The 16,586-nt window shown below is 34.9% G+C and overlaps 1 protein-coding gene across 3 annotated transcripts in view; it reads right to left on the bottom strand.

The window, feature by feature from the left end:
- The window catches only part of CBLB (Cbl proto-oncogene B), a 132,159-nt gene that overhangs the window by 33,352 nt on the left and 82,221 nt on the right, over positions 1-16,586 (bottom strand). For all 3 annotated transcript variants that reach the window (XM_026852952.1, XM_026852958.1, XM_026852967.1), the window contains exons 5-9: positions 15,748-15,869; positions 13,247-13,384; positions 11,581-11,668; positions 9,177-9,308; positions 5,279-5,482 (exon numbers count right to left, since the gene is read on the bottom strand). In XM_026852952.1, coding sequence (XP_026708753.1) covers positions 5,279-5,482; positions 9,177-9,308; positions 11,581-11,668; positions 13,247-13,384; positions 15,748-15,869 — 684 coding nt within the window. The remainder of the gene's footprint in view (positions 1-5,278; positions 5,483-9,176; positions 9,309-11,580; positions 11,669-13,246; positions 13,385-15,747; positions 15,870-16,586) is intronic.

The raw sequence follows: 16,586 nt of genomic DNA, 5'->3' as shown, positions 1-16,586 counted from the left end.
TTCAAAAAGGGAACTGATGATGACCAGTAGGTTAAAGAATAACATGTAAGGCAGGGGTGGGGAAGGAAAATAGGGGTAAGCAAAAACAGATTCTCTCCCCTACAAGGAAGTTTAATCCATATCATCACTTGCTGCTATAGTCAGGGAGAAAGTTGAGAGAAAGAAAGTCAGAGAGAAAGCTCAGTTGAGAAAAACTATGATTCCTTGTTTAGATTTACCAATACTACAAACCAAAATATTCCACAGCAAAAAACAGGTTTTCTTCAGCATTTAATATCAGATTTCCATTATATTCCCATTATAAAAAATGCCTGTATTTTTCCTGTACACCCCCATTCAACCTGTCTAGCTGCATCATTTGATGCTTGTTGACAGCTAGGCCAACAAGACGGCTGCATTTCATGTGGATAGTAGGGCATTAACAGATGTACATAACACCTACTCTTTTTGGCAGACTCCCTAAGGACAAGGTGATTTAAATTTTTCCTGTTTGTCACCTACTGGGGGTTTCTGTGTGTTTTCTATTGACTGGCAATAAAGAAGCAGTGAGAGCAGCACAGTGACAAAAAGATAAAATAAGCAAGCGATTAAGACACAAAATAATACAAATGAAGTAGCAGTGACAGAAGACAGACCTTTAGCGTACAAAGGGGCTCTGCTGCAACACAGACAGACCTGTGCAATAAAGATGTAATTAAGGAAAAGAACAGACTCCTTTGTAACAACATAGACTTTATCTGGTTGGCATGACTGCTGCCAAGGGAAAAGCAGCTGTGACTTATTCACAATTGTACTGCAGAGCTGACCACAACTTGTGTTATTTAATCAGATTAATTATTAATGGGATATACTGGTATCAGTTTGCCCCTAGTGGTTGTGAACACAAGAATAAGCCTGCTTCCGACGCTGATTATAATTTCTAGTGAAGGTTTTTTTGATGGAAATACTAACAGACTGGCTATTGAATTGAGAGTTTTAGCTTCAAACGTCTTTCTGCCAGATAGGCACATATGAAAAGCACACTGAACACAGATCCAAACAAGTGATTCACTGAGGAACATTATCCTGACTGTTAACGTCCTGCTGGAGTGAACTCAGTAATTGATAAATTACATAATGAAACACCTAAGCAGGTCCAAGCAGACCTACACCAGAAGTGGACTTTTAATTTCCAAGTAGTTCCCTGATGTTTGTTTATTTATAATCAGACTAAATCACATATTTGTTATTTTTTGTCAGGATAAATTGTGACCTAGACAGATTGGTATAATCTGGATTTAAAAATTTGTACAAGGATATAAAATTACATCACTTAACACTGATGACTTAACACTGATGACTGTAAACATTTTTTACAGAGACATCTGTTCTTTATTTGATCATCCCTTTGCTGACCAAGAAACTGCATGTGAAGGAGGGAGAGGGAATTAGGATTGTGAAAGTCAGCACCACACTGCCCAAGGGAATCAATAAAATAGATTGTAACTAAGGGAGGCATGCTGCCTCCCAGCATTGATGTGTCTTTCAAATACTAGTAACTAAGCAGTTAGGTCTCTCTTGTTGTGTGGCTTGATTATTATATTTTCCCATAAACTAGGTGTACCATTAAGAAGGAAGTGACATGTATGTACAAGTTAAGAATGTACAGCTGAAGGGAATACCAAGACACATATTTGAAATTTTTTTTTTAAATATTCCTGTATTTTATACGATGAAATAAAAAATGTTCTTACTATGTAAGACATGCCTTTTTTCATTACCAGAAAAAAGTATATTTAATAATATGGAAATGAGGGGGAGGAGTCAAAACCACTCTCTCCCTCCATATTTTGAGAACCAAGGTCTACTGTCATGATTTCTTAAGTATGACCTAACTCATCCGCTGCAAAAAGTCTAATCGTGACAAAGAATGGCTCTCAGCTTTGACAATTTCCTGTAACTATTTTAAAGTAACAGTATGAATCAAAGTCAGGTTTTGGTGCAGACAGCTGGGACATTAATTCCAGAGAAGATGGTAACTCCCCAGACAAGGTAACTTCATCTAGTTATAGAAGAAAACATTTTTAGAGAATGTAAATTCACTCTAGCTATTGAAAACCTCACCGTCTCCTATACTGCTAGGGCCTTCCTCTATGTATTCATGTAATATTATTTGGATCAATTATCTTAGCACTTATGAAGTCAAAATTATTTACTCTTAGCAAGAACTCTTGCACTATGCATTTTCCTTATTTTGTTTCTTTTCCTGTGAAGTGTATCGAGTTACATCTTGTACAAGGTAAAGTAAGTGACAGATAATTCATTGAGACAACAGAGTATTAAACATTACGGAATAATAAACATAGTCTGCTACAGACTGAAATACCCTCTTTAAAAATGAAAAAAAACATTTTTAATATTTACCTGAGCCTGTAATCTGCACATATTTTTTTAATGTGCATTTCACAATGTTGTGCTTGGCTAGCACAAACAGTATAAAACTGAGAAAAGGAACACTCCAGGCAGCAACTGTATTAGCTAATCCCATACCACAGGGATGGAAATTTCTCAGCAATGAGACAATTAACAGAGGTTTTGGCACCACTCTTAATCTTTCTTTCATAAAAAAAGTATCTGAAGACAATTTGAAAAGTAAAAAAAATGAGCTGCTTGATGAGGCAGATAAACAGACTAATTGCAGAGGATTTCTCTACAGCTTCTGTAACAGCTGATCTGCTGCTGCTGACTCATACACAACACCTAGCAAGAATGATTAATTTTTCTTAAAGTATATCCATTTACTCATTCCATTAAAGAATGAGTAAGTAGCTTTGTGATAGTCCGAGGTCCCTTAGGGACTCTGAATTCAGATACCTCTTACAGTTTAAGAGTACACTTCAGAGACAGAGTGATAAACTGAAGAATTGGTATTTTTCTGATATCCAACTTACATTCATAATTCATACAGGTACAGCAGGTGATAAAAAACCCTGTATCTTCTTAACACTTTAATGACAATTCCAAAAGTGTTTTTTCAGCTTTTCACTTTGTCAAGTAGAGCTCACTTAAACCACTCATGCCCCTTAATCAGCGATGAACCTGACTGTGTGTGCTTCTAAAATGAGCTTACTGCAACTATTTTTTGCATTATGTGTATACTTCCAAGTACAAGTTCCAAAAATAGTGAAAACTGGTAGTAACAGCTTAGAAACATTTTAACATTGCTCCTCCCACAATGCTTTCAGGACAATAAGGACCGATTTGAACATTTCTGCAACACATCATGAAGCCCTGAAGTCACTTTCATCAAGACTTCATGTCCCTGTAACTTTCCTCTTCTAGCAAATTTAACATCTCAGCTCACTATTAGCCAGATATGTCACAAGAATATTTTCTCAGCAATACCACATGGTCAAGCCAGGTGATTTAAGACAAAATCAGCCTATTTGATTTTCAAGGATTAACAGCTTTATGTTGAGAAAGCATATGACAATCTGCAATAAAATAAGAATTGAAAAATTTATTCATTGGGATTACAAAGTAACAACAGTATCAGCAGGCTGGCTGCAAGAACTAAATTACTGTCTTCATCATCTAACTTCCATTGTTTCAACAAAATCAAATGACTACAACACAGCCATTATGCAGTACCGTGTTCATATTAATAAAATTAACATGAAACAAAAGAAAAATTCAAAAAGAGTAAAATCCTACATAAATTCATAGAGGAAAAAAATCATTTTTTTCTAGCAGGCTCTGAAGAAACACTGTTTACCAGGAAACATAAATAATGATTAAAAGAAACAGACAAGGCTGATGAAGGCATGATTACCAAGAAGTGTATATAAATAATGCCATATTCCACACGGGTGGTGTGGTTAAGAGCATCACTGTACAACCACTGGTAACAATTTAAAGAAGAAAACAGCAACTGAAAATCACCAAATGACCTGATAATTCAACATTTTCAAGTAAGGACTTGAAGAGGCTAACAAAAAGTGAAAAATGTTGTTCCCAAACATCAGGGATAATTAGCACGTTTCATGACATAAAAACAGCAAGCACCAAAGCACTCAAGCATTTGGTGGATACTGAAAACACGACTTCTTATAGTAAAGCCTATTGTTCCTTCTTTTGATAAAAGCATAATGCATTTTTGCCTTATCATGGAAGTGATAGTGTTATAAAGGCCCATCAATTCAAGGCTATCTCACAGAGGTCAGGCTACAGACTGCAATTTAAATCCGGGCAGGAAGGATAAACTGTTCTCAAGAGCAGGCCATGTTGTATTACATAAACAAGAATGATTCTTATGACTCAAGAGATTAGGAAGGATATAAGAAGTATGCATATTAACTGACAGATACTCTAGGATATGAGGGTAAAATGTGTGTTGTTTTTTTTTTTTAAAAAAAAAAAAAACAACGCACAAATACAACAACAAGGAAATGGAAGAGTGAGATGTTACAGAATTAATTCCAAGACCACTATTCAATGTATATGACCTCAGTAAAAGGTAAAACACAGAAAATGCACTGTAAAATTCAGTGTTGCATGACCTATGATATTATCCCTTACAGGCTAAAATACAGTAGTGAAAACTACCAACATAAAATAAACTTTTGTTACTGATAGTGGGTTTTTATCAGTGATAAAATCTCCTGTGACCAAAGATCCCAGAATTTACCATAGAGCACTTTCAGAACAAAAAACACCCCAAAACACAAAGTCACTATGAAAAATCTCAGATACACTTTTCTTGCTAAAAGCACCTAATACTAAAAATACAGGAAATAAAAAATAATCAAACAACAAGACATGATTAACAGCTACTTGTGTGCAATACAAACTGTCACTTTTACAAAGCAGTAATATTTATAACCTATTTAGAAACCCAGGTTTAGTCCTAAAATATTCCGTGCATGTGAACACACATGTGCGTAGAAAACAAATAATATGTACATATGAAATATTTTGTTCCTTACAAATAAAAGTTCAGGGAATTGTCCATACAGTGTATTTTGGATAAGTATCTCAAGCTGGTGCAAACTCATGCTTCCTCCATTGTAAACAGAATTAACTTGGTTCATATCAGCTGAGAATCTGGAATTTTACTTTTTTTCCTCCTGTTCAACTTCAATGTTATTGCTGCAATACTGATGCATTTTTCAACTTGAAACCTGTTCAGTGAGTTGCTGAACCCTAGATCATGACATACATCATCTCATTCTTTAAAGTTACAGGCAGCTTAATCTACAAACATATAGCTTTATCTGTTGTACAGTATTAAAAACTTTACCTTTCGGACTGAAGCCAAACGATTCATCATTAAAGACTCTTCTCTATCATCATCGTCATCCAAGTCCAACATGGGCATACTAAAGCTATCAATAATACTGCAGCACCTGGAGTTTTCATCCCTTGGATCAAAGGGATCCACAATGATTGGTTCAGTTCCTTTGATTTCACAGCGGCAGAAAGGACAGCCTTGGCCATCAGATTCCTACACCAAGACAAAAAAAGTACATATATTTTTAAAAATGAAAAATAGAAGTAATTTAAAAAGTCAGTCTTACATTTTTCTACAAAGAAATGCCCTTAACAGGTCTCTAAGAGCTTGTAAAGAAGCACTGGAGTAAACAGGAAACAGATTCATACATATTTAACTATAATGAATGGTAAAATGACTGCACTTTTAAAGCTGTCTCTCTTAAAAAAAGTAACTAACCAAAATGCAGCCATTCTCTCTACAAAGCACCAAAATTGTAATTGTCTTAATGTTATAGGTCAGGAAGTAACACCTTAGCTTTTAGGATTACAATTTTCCTATTTCCTCAAAGTAAAGAAGGTGAAGTGCGTGGACAGAATGTACTTTATTATATATTTTATGTTAAATTTTAAATCTTAAATTTATATTAAATTTTATATTTAAAAAGTTATTTTATATCTTTTATATTAAATATAAAGTATTTCTTTTTCATCTAAGGTTAGAAAATGCAGATGAGCTTTAGGGCATTCACATTGCCAGAAACAAGAATTACTTGAATTTTAATTTGTAAGTGGTATGTTATTTTCAAGCAGCCTGATTTTCATTCCTTTTACTCATTTCAGAAATATTTTTTCCTCATTAGAAGTAATCAAAAAGCCTTTAAAGTACATTTCAGACTACTAATGAAGAAAAATACCAGAGAGAAGTCTTTCAAGCACTTAAAATTTTTTTCCATCAAGAGGCACAATGTACATTTGAATTAAGAAAACAAACAAACCACACCCAACAGAGGCCTGAAGCTTTGAGAGATCAAGATAATTCAATATGAATTCATAAATCACATTGTGTCATTTGCAGTCAGGCAGACAGACAGCTAGAGAGATACAAACACCAAAATTAATTCTAAACAACCTACCTATCACTGAAATATCATCAAGCAAGCACAACTTTTTCATTATTTAAATGTAAGGACTGCTTTAATTTTTTTTCTAGCATTATTTCTATCCTGACACTTGCCAGTCTTGCTAAACTGACAGATGATTTTAGTGTTTGTTGAAGAACTGTACCTCAGGCCAGGTAACTATATATAATGTCTCCTGACAACGGTCATGTCTATTTGCATGGTTAGTACTGGATTTTAATTTTGTATGGAAAGATACATGTAATCTACTTTTAGCAGCCTTGCATTCTAATCACAAAGGACTAGTCAGTCAGACTTACCTCAGAAGAGTGCCTCCAAGCTATATGGACCTGCTGAAGTAATCACTGTCAAGTGAGCAAAAGTCTTCCCTTACTCATGCAGTTCTTTAGTTTCATTTTCTAAAAACAGCCTTACAGATGAGGCACAGAGCTTTTAATTTTCGAGGCTTATGTGTAGCTGTGTTGTCAAATAGTTCTGTACTAGCAGTTTCCTTCCTTTTCAAAAGCACTAAATTCACCAAAATATATTGGGAAACCAATCACAGCAACACAGACTTGTACTCAACAGTATTGTATTCAACAACTGAGAAATTAAAATTGAGATCTGCGATATCTATAATGAATACACACATTTGTCCATGCCCATGGAAAGTTTTATTTAGAACACTGAGAAAGTAGTTACTGTGAACCTCACAGTGCAGCATATATGCCCATATGTTTTTAGAATCCAGTCCAGACATGCACTTTTTAGACAAGAATAGGTTTCTCTGGAAGAAAAATGTTTATTCCTGTTGCGTAATACAAAAAGGAAACAGTTAAACCAACTCTTGTTCGAGAGACTGATCTCCATAAAAGTGAACAACTCTGAATCATCCTTGGTATTCTATACAGATCTGATGTTGCTTACTCAATTTTTTTCTGCTTAGTGAAAGCATCTGCATTGGACCTCTTGAGGCATGCCTAATGACCCATTATGCTGCCAATTAAACACTAGCCCACCAGAAGCTCACAACATCTGACGCTGTTACAGTGTAATATTTCTTCATTGTCTCACTAATTATACAAAAGTTAAATTTGTAATGAAGACCAAAATGTACCTGGCTGATTATAGCTGGTTGCAATGTTCTGATGATGCTTGATTTCGAACATGTCAGTTCTCTGAGCCTAAAATGCTTTGTTGTCCTCATCCTGAATCCCTAGCCTTTCACCGAAGTACTGAGGACCTTCTCAAGTTTCCAGAATCAGAACACTTCACTGGCACAACACTGGAATGTGCTGCTACCACGTTATGAGACACCTGGCAATCAAAATGATTTCAGTCTTTTTGCCTAGTTCTTTCAGCTAAGGAAAAAAAAAAAATAAAATCTACAGACCTTAGAATTTCAGAATTATTTTAAGTCAAAGATTAACATAGTCAGACCTCTAAGTTTGTTATTCAGAATGAAACTGGTAAGAACAGAGAAAGGGTACTTCTGAAATGAGAAATATTGTTCCAGCTCAGAAGCTGCCTAGTAGTGAAATAAATATTCTTATTTGGGTATATCTAAAACGGAATTTTTTCAGAATTTCTGATCTGTGGGCAATTTGAAAGATTTGTGTTTGGAGCAAACGCAAATTTCAGAAAGAACACAAAATTTGAAACTGAGGACATTCCTTTTTCAGCAAGTTTTACTGCGAATGGAAGAAAAACTCAGACAATGCTTCTGATACATTGTGTTGGCTTGCTAATTATTTTCTTAATTAAGAATTTTAAAAGAGAAACTGTTGTACTTTAAGTCATATCTAAAACACGAGAATGAAAACTCATTAACTGAAATGAACTCATTCAAAGCCAAGTCAAAAATGGACTAGAGTCAAGGATCCTTTTTACTCTTTTCACTACATTTGTAACCAAAGACAGGTGCCTAACTGTGAAACACAGTGCTGCCTGAGAATGGGATGACCCTTACTTGTCCCCATATAATATAGATATGAAGGAAGAAAGGGTCAGGGGTAAGGAGGCAGATTTGATTCACTTCGAGGAGAACCTATTAGGAGAAAGTCTGAAATTGTAAAGAGGAATGACTTTTGCTTTTAATTTTAAAGTCAAATGCTTGTTACCTACACTGAACTAAGGTACCAGTCCTCCCTTTTCCCACAGATTGGTATGTTCATGAACAAGATAGACAAAACACACTGACCTGTATGACCAGGAAAGTGTTTTTTGCAGTATTCAGTAAATGACTTTGAGAGATTAGTGTCCCCTCCATTCAATATCTTACCCCAACAACGATCTAAAGCTAGGTGGTTTAGTGCTTTGTATATTATTAACATGAAACACAAGAATCCTAAGCTTATTTTTCTACAGACCATTATATGACATAGTACTGACTGAATCCTTGTCTCACAAAAGACATACTATCTCCTTATATAACACAGTTATCCACTCTCAGCTGCTACCTATCCTCTTCATGCCTTTTGAATATATCATGAATTGACCTGGGTGGCTGAATTGGCACCAAATGCCCAGCTTTCACTGTCTGAGTAGATACTATGCTAAAGAAATAGTTTCCACTTAGCAGCATTCAGCAGATGGTCTTGGCAAGCCTACAAAACCAGATTTTAATGACTCCTGGAACTTTATTTTTCACAGATTTTGGTCCACTAAATGAAAAAGTTTAGCATCCTAAATATATATGTTCTTGAACCCTCTTACTGAATACCTGGAAAAGTAAACATATACCCGCACCATAAACAAGGATTTAACAGAAATCCATCCTCTTCTCCACTAACTGAACTATGACAGTACCTGCCATGCTGTAAGACAAGAAGTGCACATCAGGTGTCCACAAGGCTCTATCTTCACATCCTTATCATTCTCTGCACAGATTTTACACAGCTGAAAAGTGGAACCCATTTCACAGTACAATTCATACTGCTCCTGTAACAAAAGAAAGTCAAGTGATTATTTATTGTGATTTATTCACAAAGACTATACTTAGGCACCATTAGTGACAAACATTTCTCTGAGTATCCTGTTTTCCAATCCACTTTAGTTATTAGTCAAGGAGACTACTGCTACTGATCTATTTAAAAGCCACACTAAGGTTACTGAAACAGCTTTTTTGCTTCTTCAAGCCTATGATATACTACAATAGATGTTACAAAAAAGTTTATCTGTGCCTATTAGGTTTTCTACAGACTTCTCACGTCTAACTGCTATGCAAGGCATATATCCTGCTTCCTGGTTGCAGTTGAGAGGAAGATAATGAATACAGAGTTGTAAATGAGAAATTAAGTGATAAATGTGAATAAAACTGGGGCTTCCTTTTATAGGTATGAGTTTAGGACTAATAAAAATTTTCAGATTGAAAAACTGACAAGCAAGAGGGCTTTCTACATACAAGTATGTAGTATGGTTAACTAAACTAAACAACTCTTGCGAAGGAAGTATGGCAAGAATACTCCCCAGGATAACATGGCAACAGTCATGCAACAGGTCATTCAGTACTTTGTATCCTTACTAGACTGACAGGAAGGTATAAGAACACCTTCAGGAGGAATAAATAATAGATAAAACTTGAGTCCTGAACAGTTTTCTAGAATTGGATGTTGTCGGGGAACTGGCAAAAGTTCATCAGCATAGAAAAAAAAGCTTTTTAGTCTTGAAAAAACAAATTTTGAAAGCTTAAAGAGAATACAGTTTACAAGAAGATAAGCAGCTACTGCTGAGTAAAGGGAAGGGAGATGAGGCTAAGAAAAAGAGAAAAAAATAAGGGAGAACACTCATATCTGGAGCTGTAGTCAGTATATACCAAAGATGCTTACGGTGGAGCTCTTGCAAAGAACCCATCTGGATCAATCTAGCCCTGCAGCCACTTTTCTACCATCTTTTCATAGTTTAAACAGCTCTAGTGACAGCTTTAAACTACTGCAATTAAATATTATTTAAGGCAGCATTCACATAGTTCAGACTCTGTTGAATTACCATCAGAATTAAATAACAGTGTCCTCATAACTACAAGTTCAGAAGCAACTGGACTCATTCAGTGAATTCAAAACACAACATGATTGGCTTGTGAGGAACAAGGTAATCACTAAGAATGTCTAAGCTGTTTTTCCTTTCCTGGGGGAAAACCAGAGATACAGGGCTAGAAAATCGTTCTGTGCAACACAAATATCTGATATTTCTGCATTACTCTTTCATTACTATTTTAACACTGGAGGGAAAAGAGGGCAGTCAGAAAAGTGGAAGTACTCAGGCTTTCTCCAGGTAATTATTTCAGTGATTCTTTTATGAAATGTGCATCTTCACAATGATATTCCTGATAATATCATAGACAGTAATGACTACTTCTTTTCTAAAATATTTCTAGAAGTGGAATGCACTTGGCGCTCAGAATTACAGAATATTCAGCATGTCATGCAATCTGCTCTGAAGAAATGGGAGACAATCCAAAACACTATGGCGTGTATCTACTCTTCCCTGAACATATCCTCAAGTCTTCCACATGCTTTAGTAACGAAAAATCCTCTACACAGTATACCTTAACCTTCTAATGTTAATTTCAGCACCATTTTTAATCAAGCATTTGTGATGGCTACTTCCTATTACTTGAGTATTAAGCATCTGCATATTAGTTTAACCGTCACTTAACAAGACTACAAACACATCTAAATTTTCTATTTTCTCTGCAAAAAAATTTTCTCTTTCTCCCTTTAGGCACTTAATTTCTGTTGCTTTCCCCTGATCTCTCTCTTAAGAAGAAAGGAGAGACACCCTGGAACTGGTATCTTTGTGATATATAAACTGTACTTTTCCTTCTGAACCTGTCAACAAAATGTACCATTCCTATTCAGGCTTCCAAACTATATTTTGATCTTGATTTTATTTCTGTACTCCCATCTGCTATTAGTAAGGAAACACCAAGCTACATAAACCTGTAACAAAGATCAGAAAAATCTTTAATAACCATTGACACATTTCTCACTTCGAAGAGATTTAGAATAAACTTTTCAAGACATGTCGTCTACGTCCCTATTGGCTCTAGAGTTTAAAGGACTGTTATCCTATTCTTCATCTAAGCCCTTCTATCAACAACATATTTTCACTATTATAAATTTATTTCTCACTTTTTAATAAAAGCTTGTTATCACTGCTAGATGAGATAGTAAGGGAAGATTACAAAATAACTGACAAACTCTGAACATACCTGTGTGACTTTTATGTGATCATGTGGTGTGGGTTCACATAATCCTGTCAAATCAGGATTATAACTTCGTCCATCCGGGAACAGATAGCTGCATCACAAGAAGACTGTTATAAATATGCATATCTCTTTAGTCATTAGCTAAATAATACCTATGAAATTTCAAGGGGGCACAATAAATTACAGTAGACATTAACTAAAATGCATCATCTTTCCTCAGCCATCTTTCTTATCTTTTAGGAGCAACCGGATACATGCTCAAGTCTGTCCATAAAAGCACAGGAACGATTTGGACATCACATGCACAGCTACCACCAGAATGCAAGTGGGCCTTGATCTGCAGGTAACTTTCTGAGTGTAGCTCAACAGAGTATTATTTTAGATCTTCATTGCACAGTGAACTTACACTTGCATACGTGCCTACTGATCTCTCCACTGCAAGCATCATGCTTGGTGACTCAACAGACTATTTCAACTAATGGAGCAGAATAGAAGGTAATGCACATTTGTGTTTAACTGTGTGAATTATGATATATAAAGTGTTATATATATGTCAGAATATAAGTGTGTATCTGTGTATATTATGACAAGAATCTACACTGAGAATCCAAGATGCAGACTGGACTTTAAGCAAGAACAAATGAGGGCATTTCAATCCTGTGGAAAATTAGTAATAGGTTAAATGATATTAGAGACCCAAAGTTAAATGATATTAGAGACCCAAAGTTGTTCTATATTCACATCTATGTTACCTCTAACTTGCAAATAGTTTCTTGGAAGTTGTTGTTAAGTCACACTGAGAAACTTATATTTATATAGAGTACAAAAACTTCACTCTGCATTAAACATTTTCAGCTCTATTTTTTGTTTTCTCTGAGTTTCTAGTAGAAACATTATCATTATAAGTGTGTTTTTTATTACAGGAATGAAAGCATTATACCTGGAAAAAAGTAACTGGACTGTGCAGGACTGAGAAAAATTGCAAGACTGTAAAGGGTTTCTCAAGGTTTTTTTGAGGATTGATCAATTGTCCCAGGTATTGTTTGCTGGGTTTGGTTTTTTTTGGGGTGTTTTTGTTGTTTTTTTTTTTTTTTTCCCCTCTCATTATGATCATGTGGATATATCCCAGTGAAAAGACTGACACGAAAACATTTGTCTGTTACATTAGCCAACCTAGTAAAAATGTATTACTTTTCCCTATAAACTTAGATTCTCTTATAATTATAAATCTTTTCAATAAACTATTAGAACCTGGAAACTGTTCTGGCTGCACAATATATAAAAAAGCAATTACATAGCTTTCAGATCATTGTCCAGAGTTAGACACATGAGTAACTGGCAGCAGTAACTGTTCAATAAGCTTAAGTGCATGTGGGACTCTTATTGGGGCGGGGGGAGGAATCAATGTGACAGCTGCCTGATTTTATTTTCTCCTAGAATTTATATGCTACGAGATATGGTTTTGGTTAACTTTGGTTAATGGAATTACCTGGAAACAAGTGTTTTTCAAATGAATAAAAGGGATGGTCCTTACACTCCAAAGGAATGCTAAACACTGTATCTAGATTCTCTGTTTTAAAGATCTCTAATAAGATATAAGCATCAAAAGAACAAAAAAAAAAGAAATCCAGATTTCATACCTATAGTAACTACAGGAATTTGTACTTACAATCCTTCCCGGCTGCCATCAATCAAAGCTTGAAACAGAGGCTTATTGTGAGGTATCGTCTGCAGTATGTTCCCATCACCAGTCACATATCCAATGGCCCACTGTCCCAAGCGAGTGCAACTCAGCCTGAAAATGTAGCTTGATAAAAACAGGATGAATAAAAAGTCTGTGTTAATCACAGTTCAGCAAAACAAGTGAACAGAGTAAGGATGGCCTCTGGTTAAGACACTGAACTGGGTCTCTGAAGATTTGGATCAGATACCCAGTTCTGTTATGCAGGTTTGTTTAAGGTTACAGAAAAAATACGTTTTTACATTTTCAGCTGCCCATGGGCAGAAATAAGGTAACGGTAGCACCCTACCCCCAACTCCTCATTTGCTTGATTTTCAGCTCTCAAAGAGAAAGCTGCACATTCACTGTGAGTAGTCTTACTACATACATTTAGACATGCCCATAAACCTTTTCAAGAACAGTGTATTATATTATCAAGTTTCCATAGCTACAACATGTATCTTATGTGCATACACAGGCCAGTAACCTGAACGAATGGAAGGGAAGGAATAAAACATCTTTAGATGCAACAGAAATGGGGACGATGAATAATAAAAAACTGTTCTACTAGCAATGTTAATTTTGTGTGCACCAGAGGAGGTGAGCAGGACAGAAGAAATATCACTTCTACTTCAGAAAATACCACATAACATCAACCCAAGAGGACTTAAATTTAAATACTTCTGTTGTTACAGGTGATAGCTGGGAGCATACATAATGCAGAGAGAGAGCACAGTAGGAGGGAAAGGAAGATTACAGGCAATAGAATCAGGCATGTTTAGTTCTTTTTACTAAAAATTTTAGCCCTTTTCATGTCAGACACTATCTCATATGCAAAATCCTCATTCAGAAAAGCATCCCACAGTGAAATAACACAAACTCAATTTTGTAATATTATAGAGCAGCTTTTCTTAATTATACATCAATATTTTATTTCCTTCCAAACTATTTAAAATGAGAAATATTAGCCTCCCTGAAGTTTGTCATAGCTCTTACAACCTTCAATAGGGCCAACATTATATTGAAGTAGGAACTATTTATTTGAACAGAATCTTGTAATTTCCAGGATGTTTTAGGTAGATTAAAGCAGCAATTTCACTTCATATCTCCTCTTTCACACTCCAGCATTTCACCTAAGCAATTCAGAAAGTAATTTTCTGATATGCAATAGGAAGTTATCTTAAAACTATCTCTATTTACAAGGAACATAAATGCAACTTCAGATAATTCTCCATTGCTCCTCTTTTATAATCACAGAATCAGAATCTATAATAGTGAAAATACTAAGTACAGCAACCACTCAAAATCAACATAGTTACCTGACTTTCATAGTAATGTTCACGAGTCTAAAGTTAAAAATCTATGTCATTATACTGGAACCACAAGATTCATGTATATATGCACTTGACCAGTCATGTAACTTAACAAGATACACTACAGTGCTTGCTAAAAATCAAAAGAAACCAAGTACATAATATGGGTAGAACTGTTGCTAGACTAAAAAGTTGCAAATGATGCACTTTTAACTATGCATACATGTGATCTTGCAGCAAAGTTAGACAACAAGACATTAAGGAAAAAGCTTCATAACTGAAAGGAAAAGCTAGCAAAATAAGAGTTAACTAATATAGAATTAAATCCATTAATGAATTTTTGTTTCTCCGATTTAAGTGAAGAAAAAATAGGACAACAGAAGTGGCATAAATGGTAAAACTTCAGTTTGAATAATTCAATATGTATAGCACCATACAGAAATGATTTTAAAACTCTACATGTCATGATATTTAATATGACAGATTACTTTTCCAGGTGCAGAATTTGTGATACAGAATCATTACTGTCAAAAAAAAAAAGAACATAACGGAACGCATAAGCACTGATTAAATTAATAATTTGTGTGCTACCATGAAAGACGTTAAGATGATTTTTACTATTAAGCAACAATTCAACACAAATGTTGAAAAGCAGACTTTATTTTCAAATATGCTTTTCAAGAATGCATTGCTTGTTGTACCTAATTCAGAAAGGAAAAGCAAGGTAATTTCAATTTTTTTTCCTATTTATTTGTACTCATTTAGACTTTCATGTGCTATTACAGATTTTTTTTCTTCATAGCTGTAGAAGAATTATGGCATGAAAAACAGATCACAGCTACTAAACTCCTATGTTTTAAAAATCTAAAAGATCATCACTTTTTGAATGTGGAGTTCTGAGTTTTATTAATAAACCTTTTAAAAAATACATTTTGATACTAATAAAGTCACAAGTATATAAAAAAAACCCCTACTACTCTGATTCACTCTGTTACAAAAAAATAGCCAAAAACTCACTCCTTCAATATTGCAGTGAGTTTAAGTATCATGCAATACAGGAGTATGAACCTACAATAATTATGTAGCTTCTGAGACAGCAAGTTTATGTGGGAAGCAATAATCAGCAAAACCTCTCACCTCCCAGGCTTAGTGCTGTATTTTTGCAACCTCGCTTTCACTTCATCGTAAGTCAGGAATGCCATATATCCAGGATGCGTCACAGCTAGGAAGTTCCAATTCCTTAAGATTGAACCCCATGGCTAAAAAAAAAAAAAAAAAAAAAAAAAAGACGACAAACAAGTAAACAGATGCAGCCAGATAGTTGTGTATTTCTAATAAAACTCAAAAATCAGCTTGTCAGAGACACCTAGAATGTTTTAGCTTCATCTGAAAAACATGCCCTTCTGGTTAAGGTCTAAATAGTAGAAAGTCCTATATACCCAGCTTTGCTGTAAGGGTTCCTTCAAAAGAATTATTCCAAGAACATCAAGTGTAAGTTTTTGGATAAAGATTTTGAAGACTTTGAATTTAAGAGATCTCCTATTTGTAGCAACATAAAATATTAAACATCATGTTTAGTTAGAGCCTGGACAGTATGGCTCCATGGTGGTTTAATAAAAACACAATTAAGCCTATTCTTGAAAGGTCCTGAGACACTTTCATAGTTAATGATAAGTAACACTAACAAGTGAAGCCTAAAAAAGCCACTAATTTGAGCTGTCATTCCTTTTCTTATTCTCTACTTCTTGATTTCTTCCCTTAACATAACGGTATTACAGACAGAAAACAAAACAAATATTGACACTTCATCACAGCCTTTGCTGACCTGAATAACAAATGCTTCAGAAAACTCAGTGAAACATGCCTGATTATGTTAGCACTTCAAAGAATACCAAACAATGCTTTACTGTAAATGAAGGATGATTTTTAAGTAGTGGATTAATACAAATATATTAAGTGTTCATTGCTAGCACTTG

Source organism: Athene cunicularia (assembly GCF_003259725.1).
Source record: "Athene cunicularia isolate RWA chromosome 1 unlocalized genomic scaffold, athCun1 chr1_part1, whole genome shotgun sequence".
NCBI classification, from domain to species: Eukaryota; Metazoa; Chordata; class Aves; order Strigiformes; family Strigidae; genus Athene; species Athene cunicularia.
This window is presented reverse-complemented; position numbering and strand designations above follow the sequence as displayed.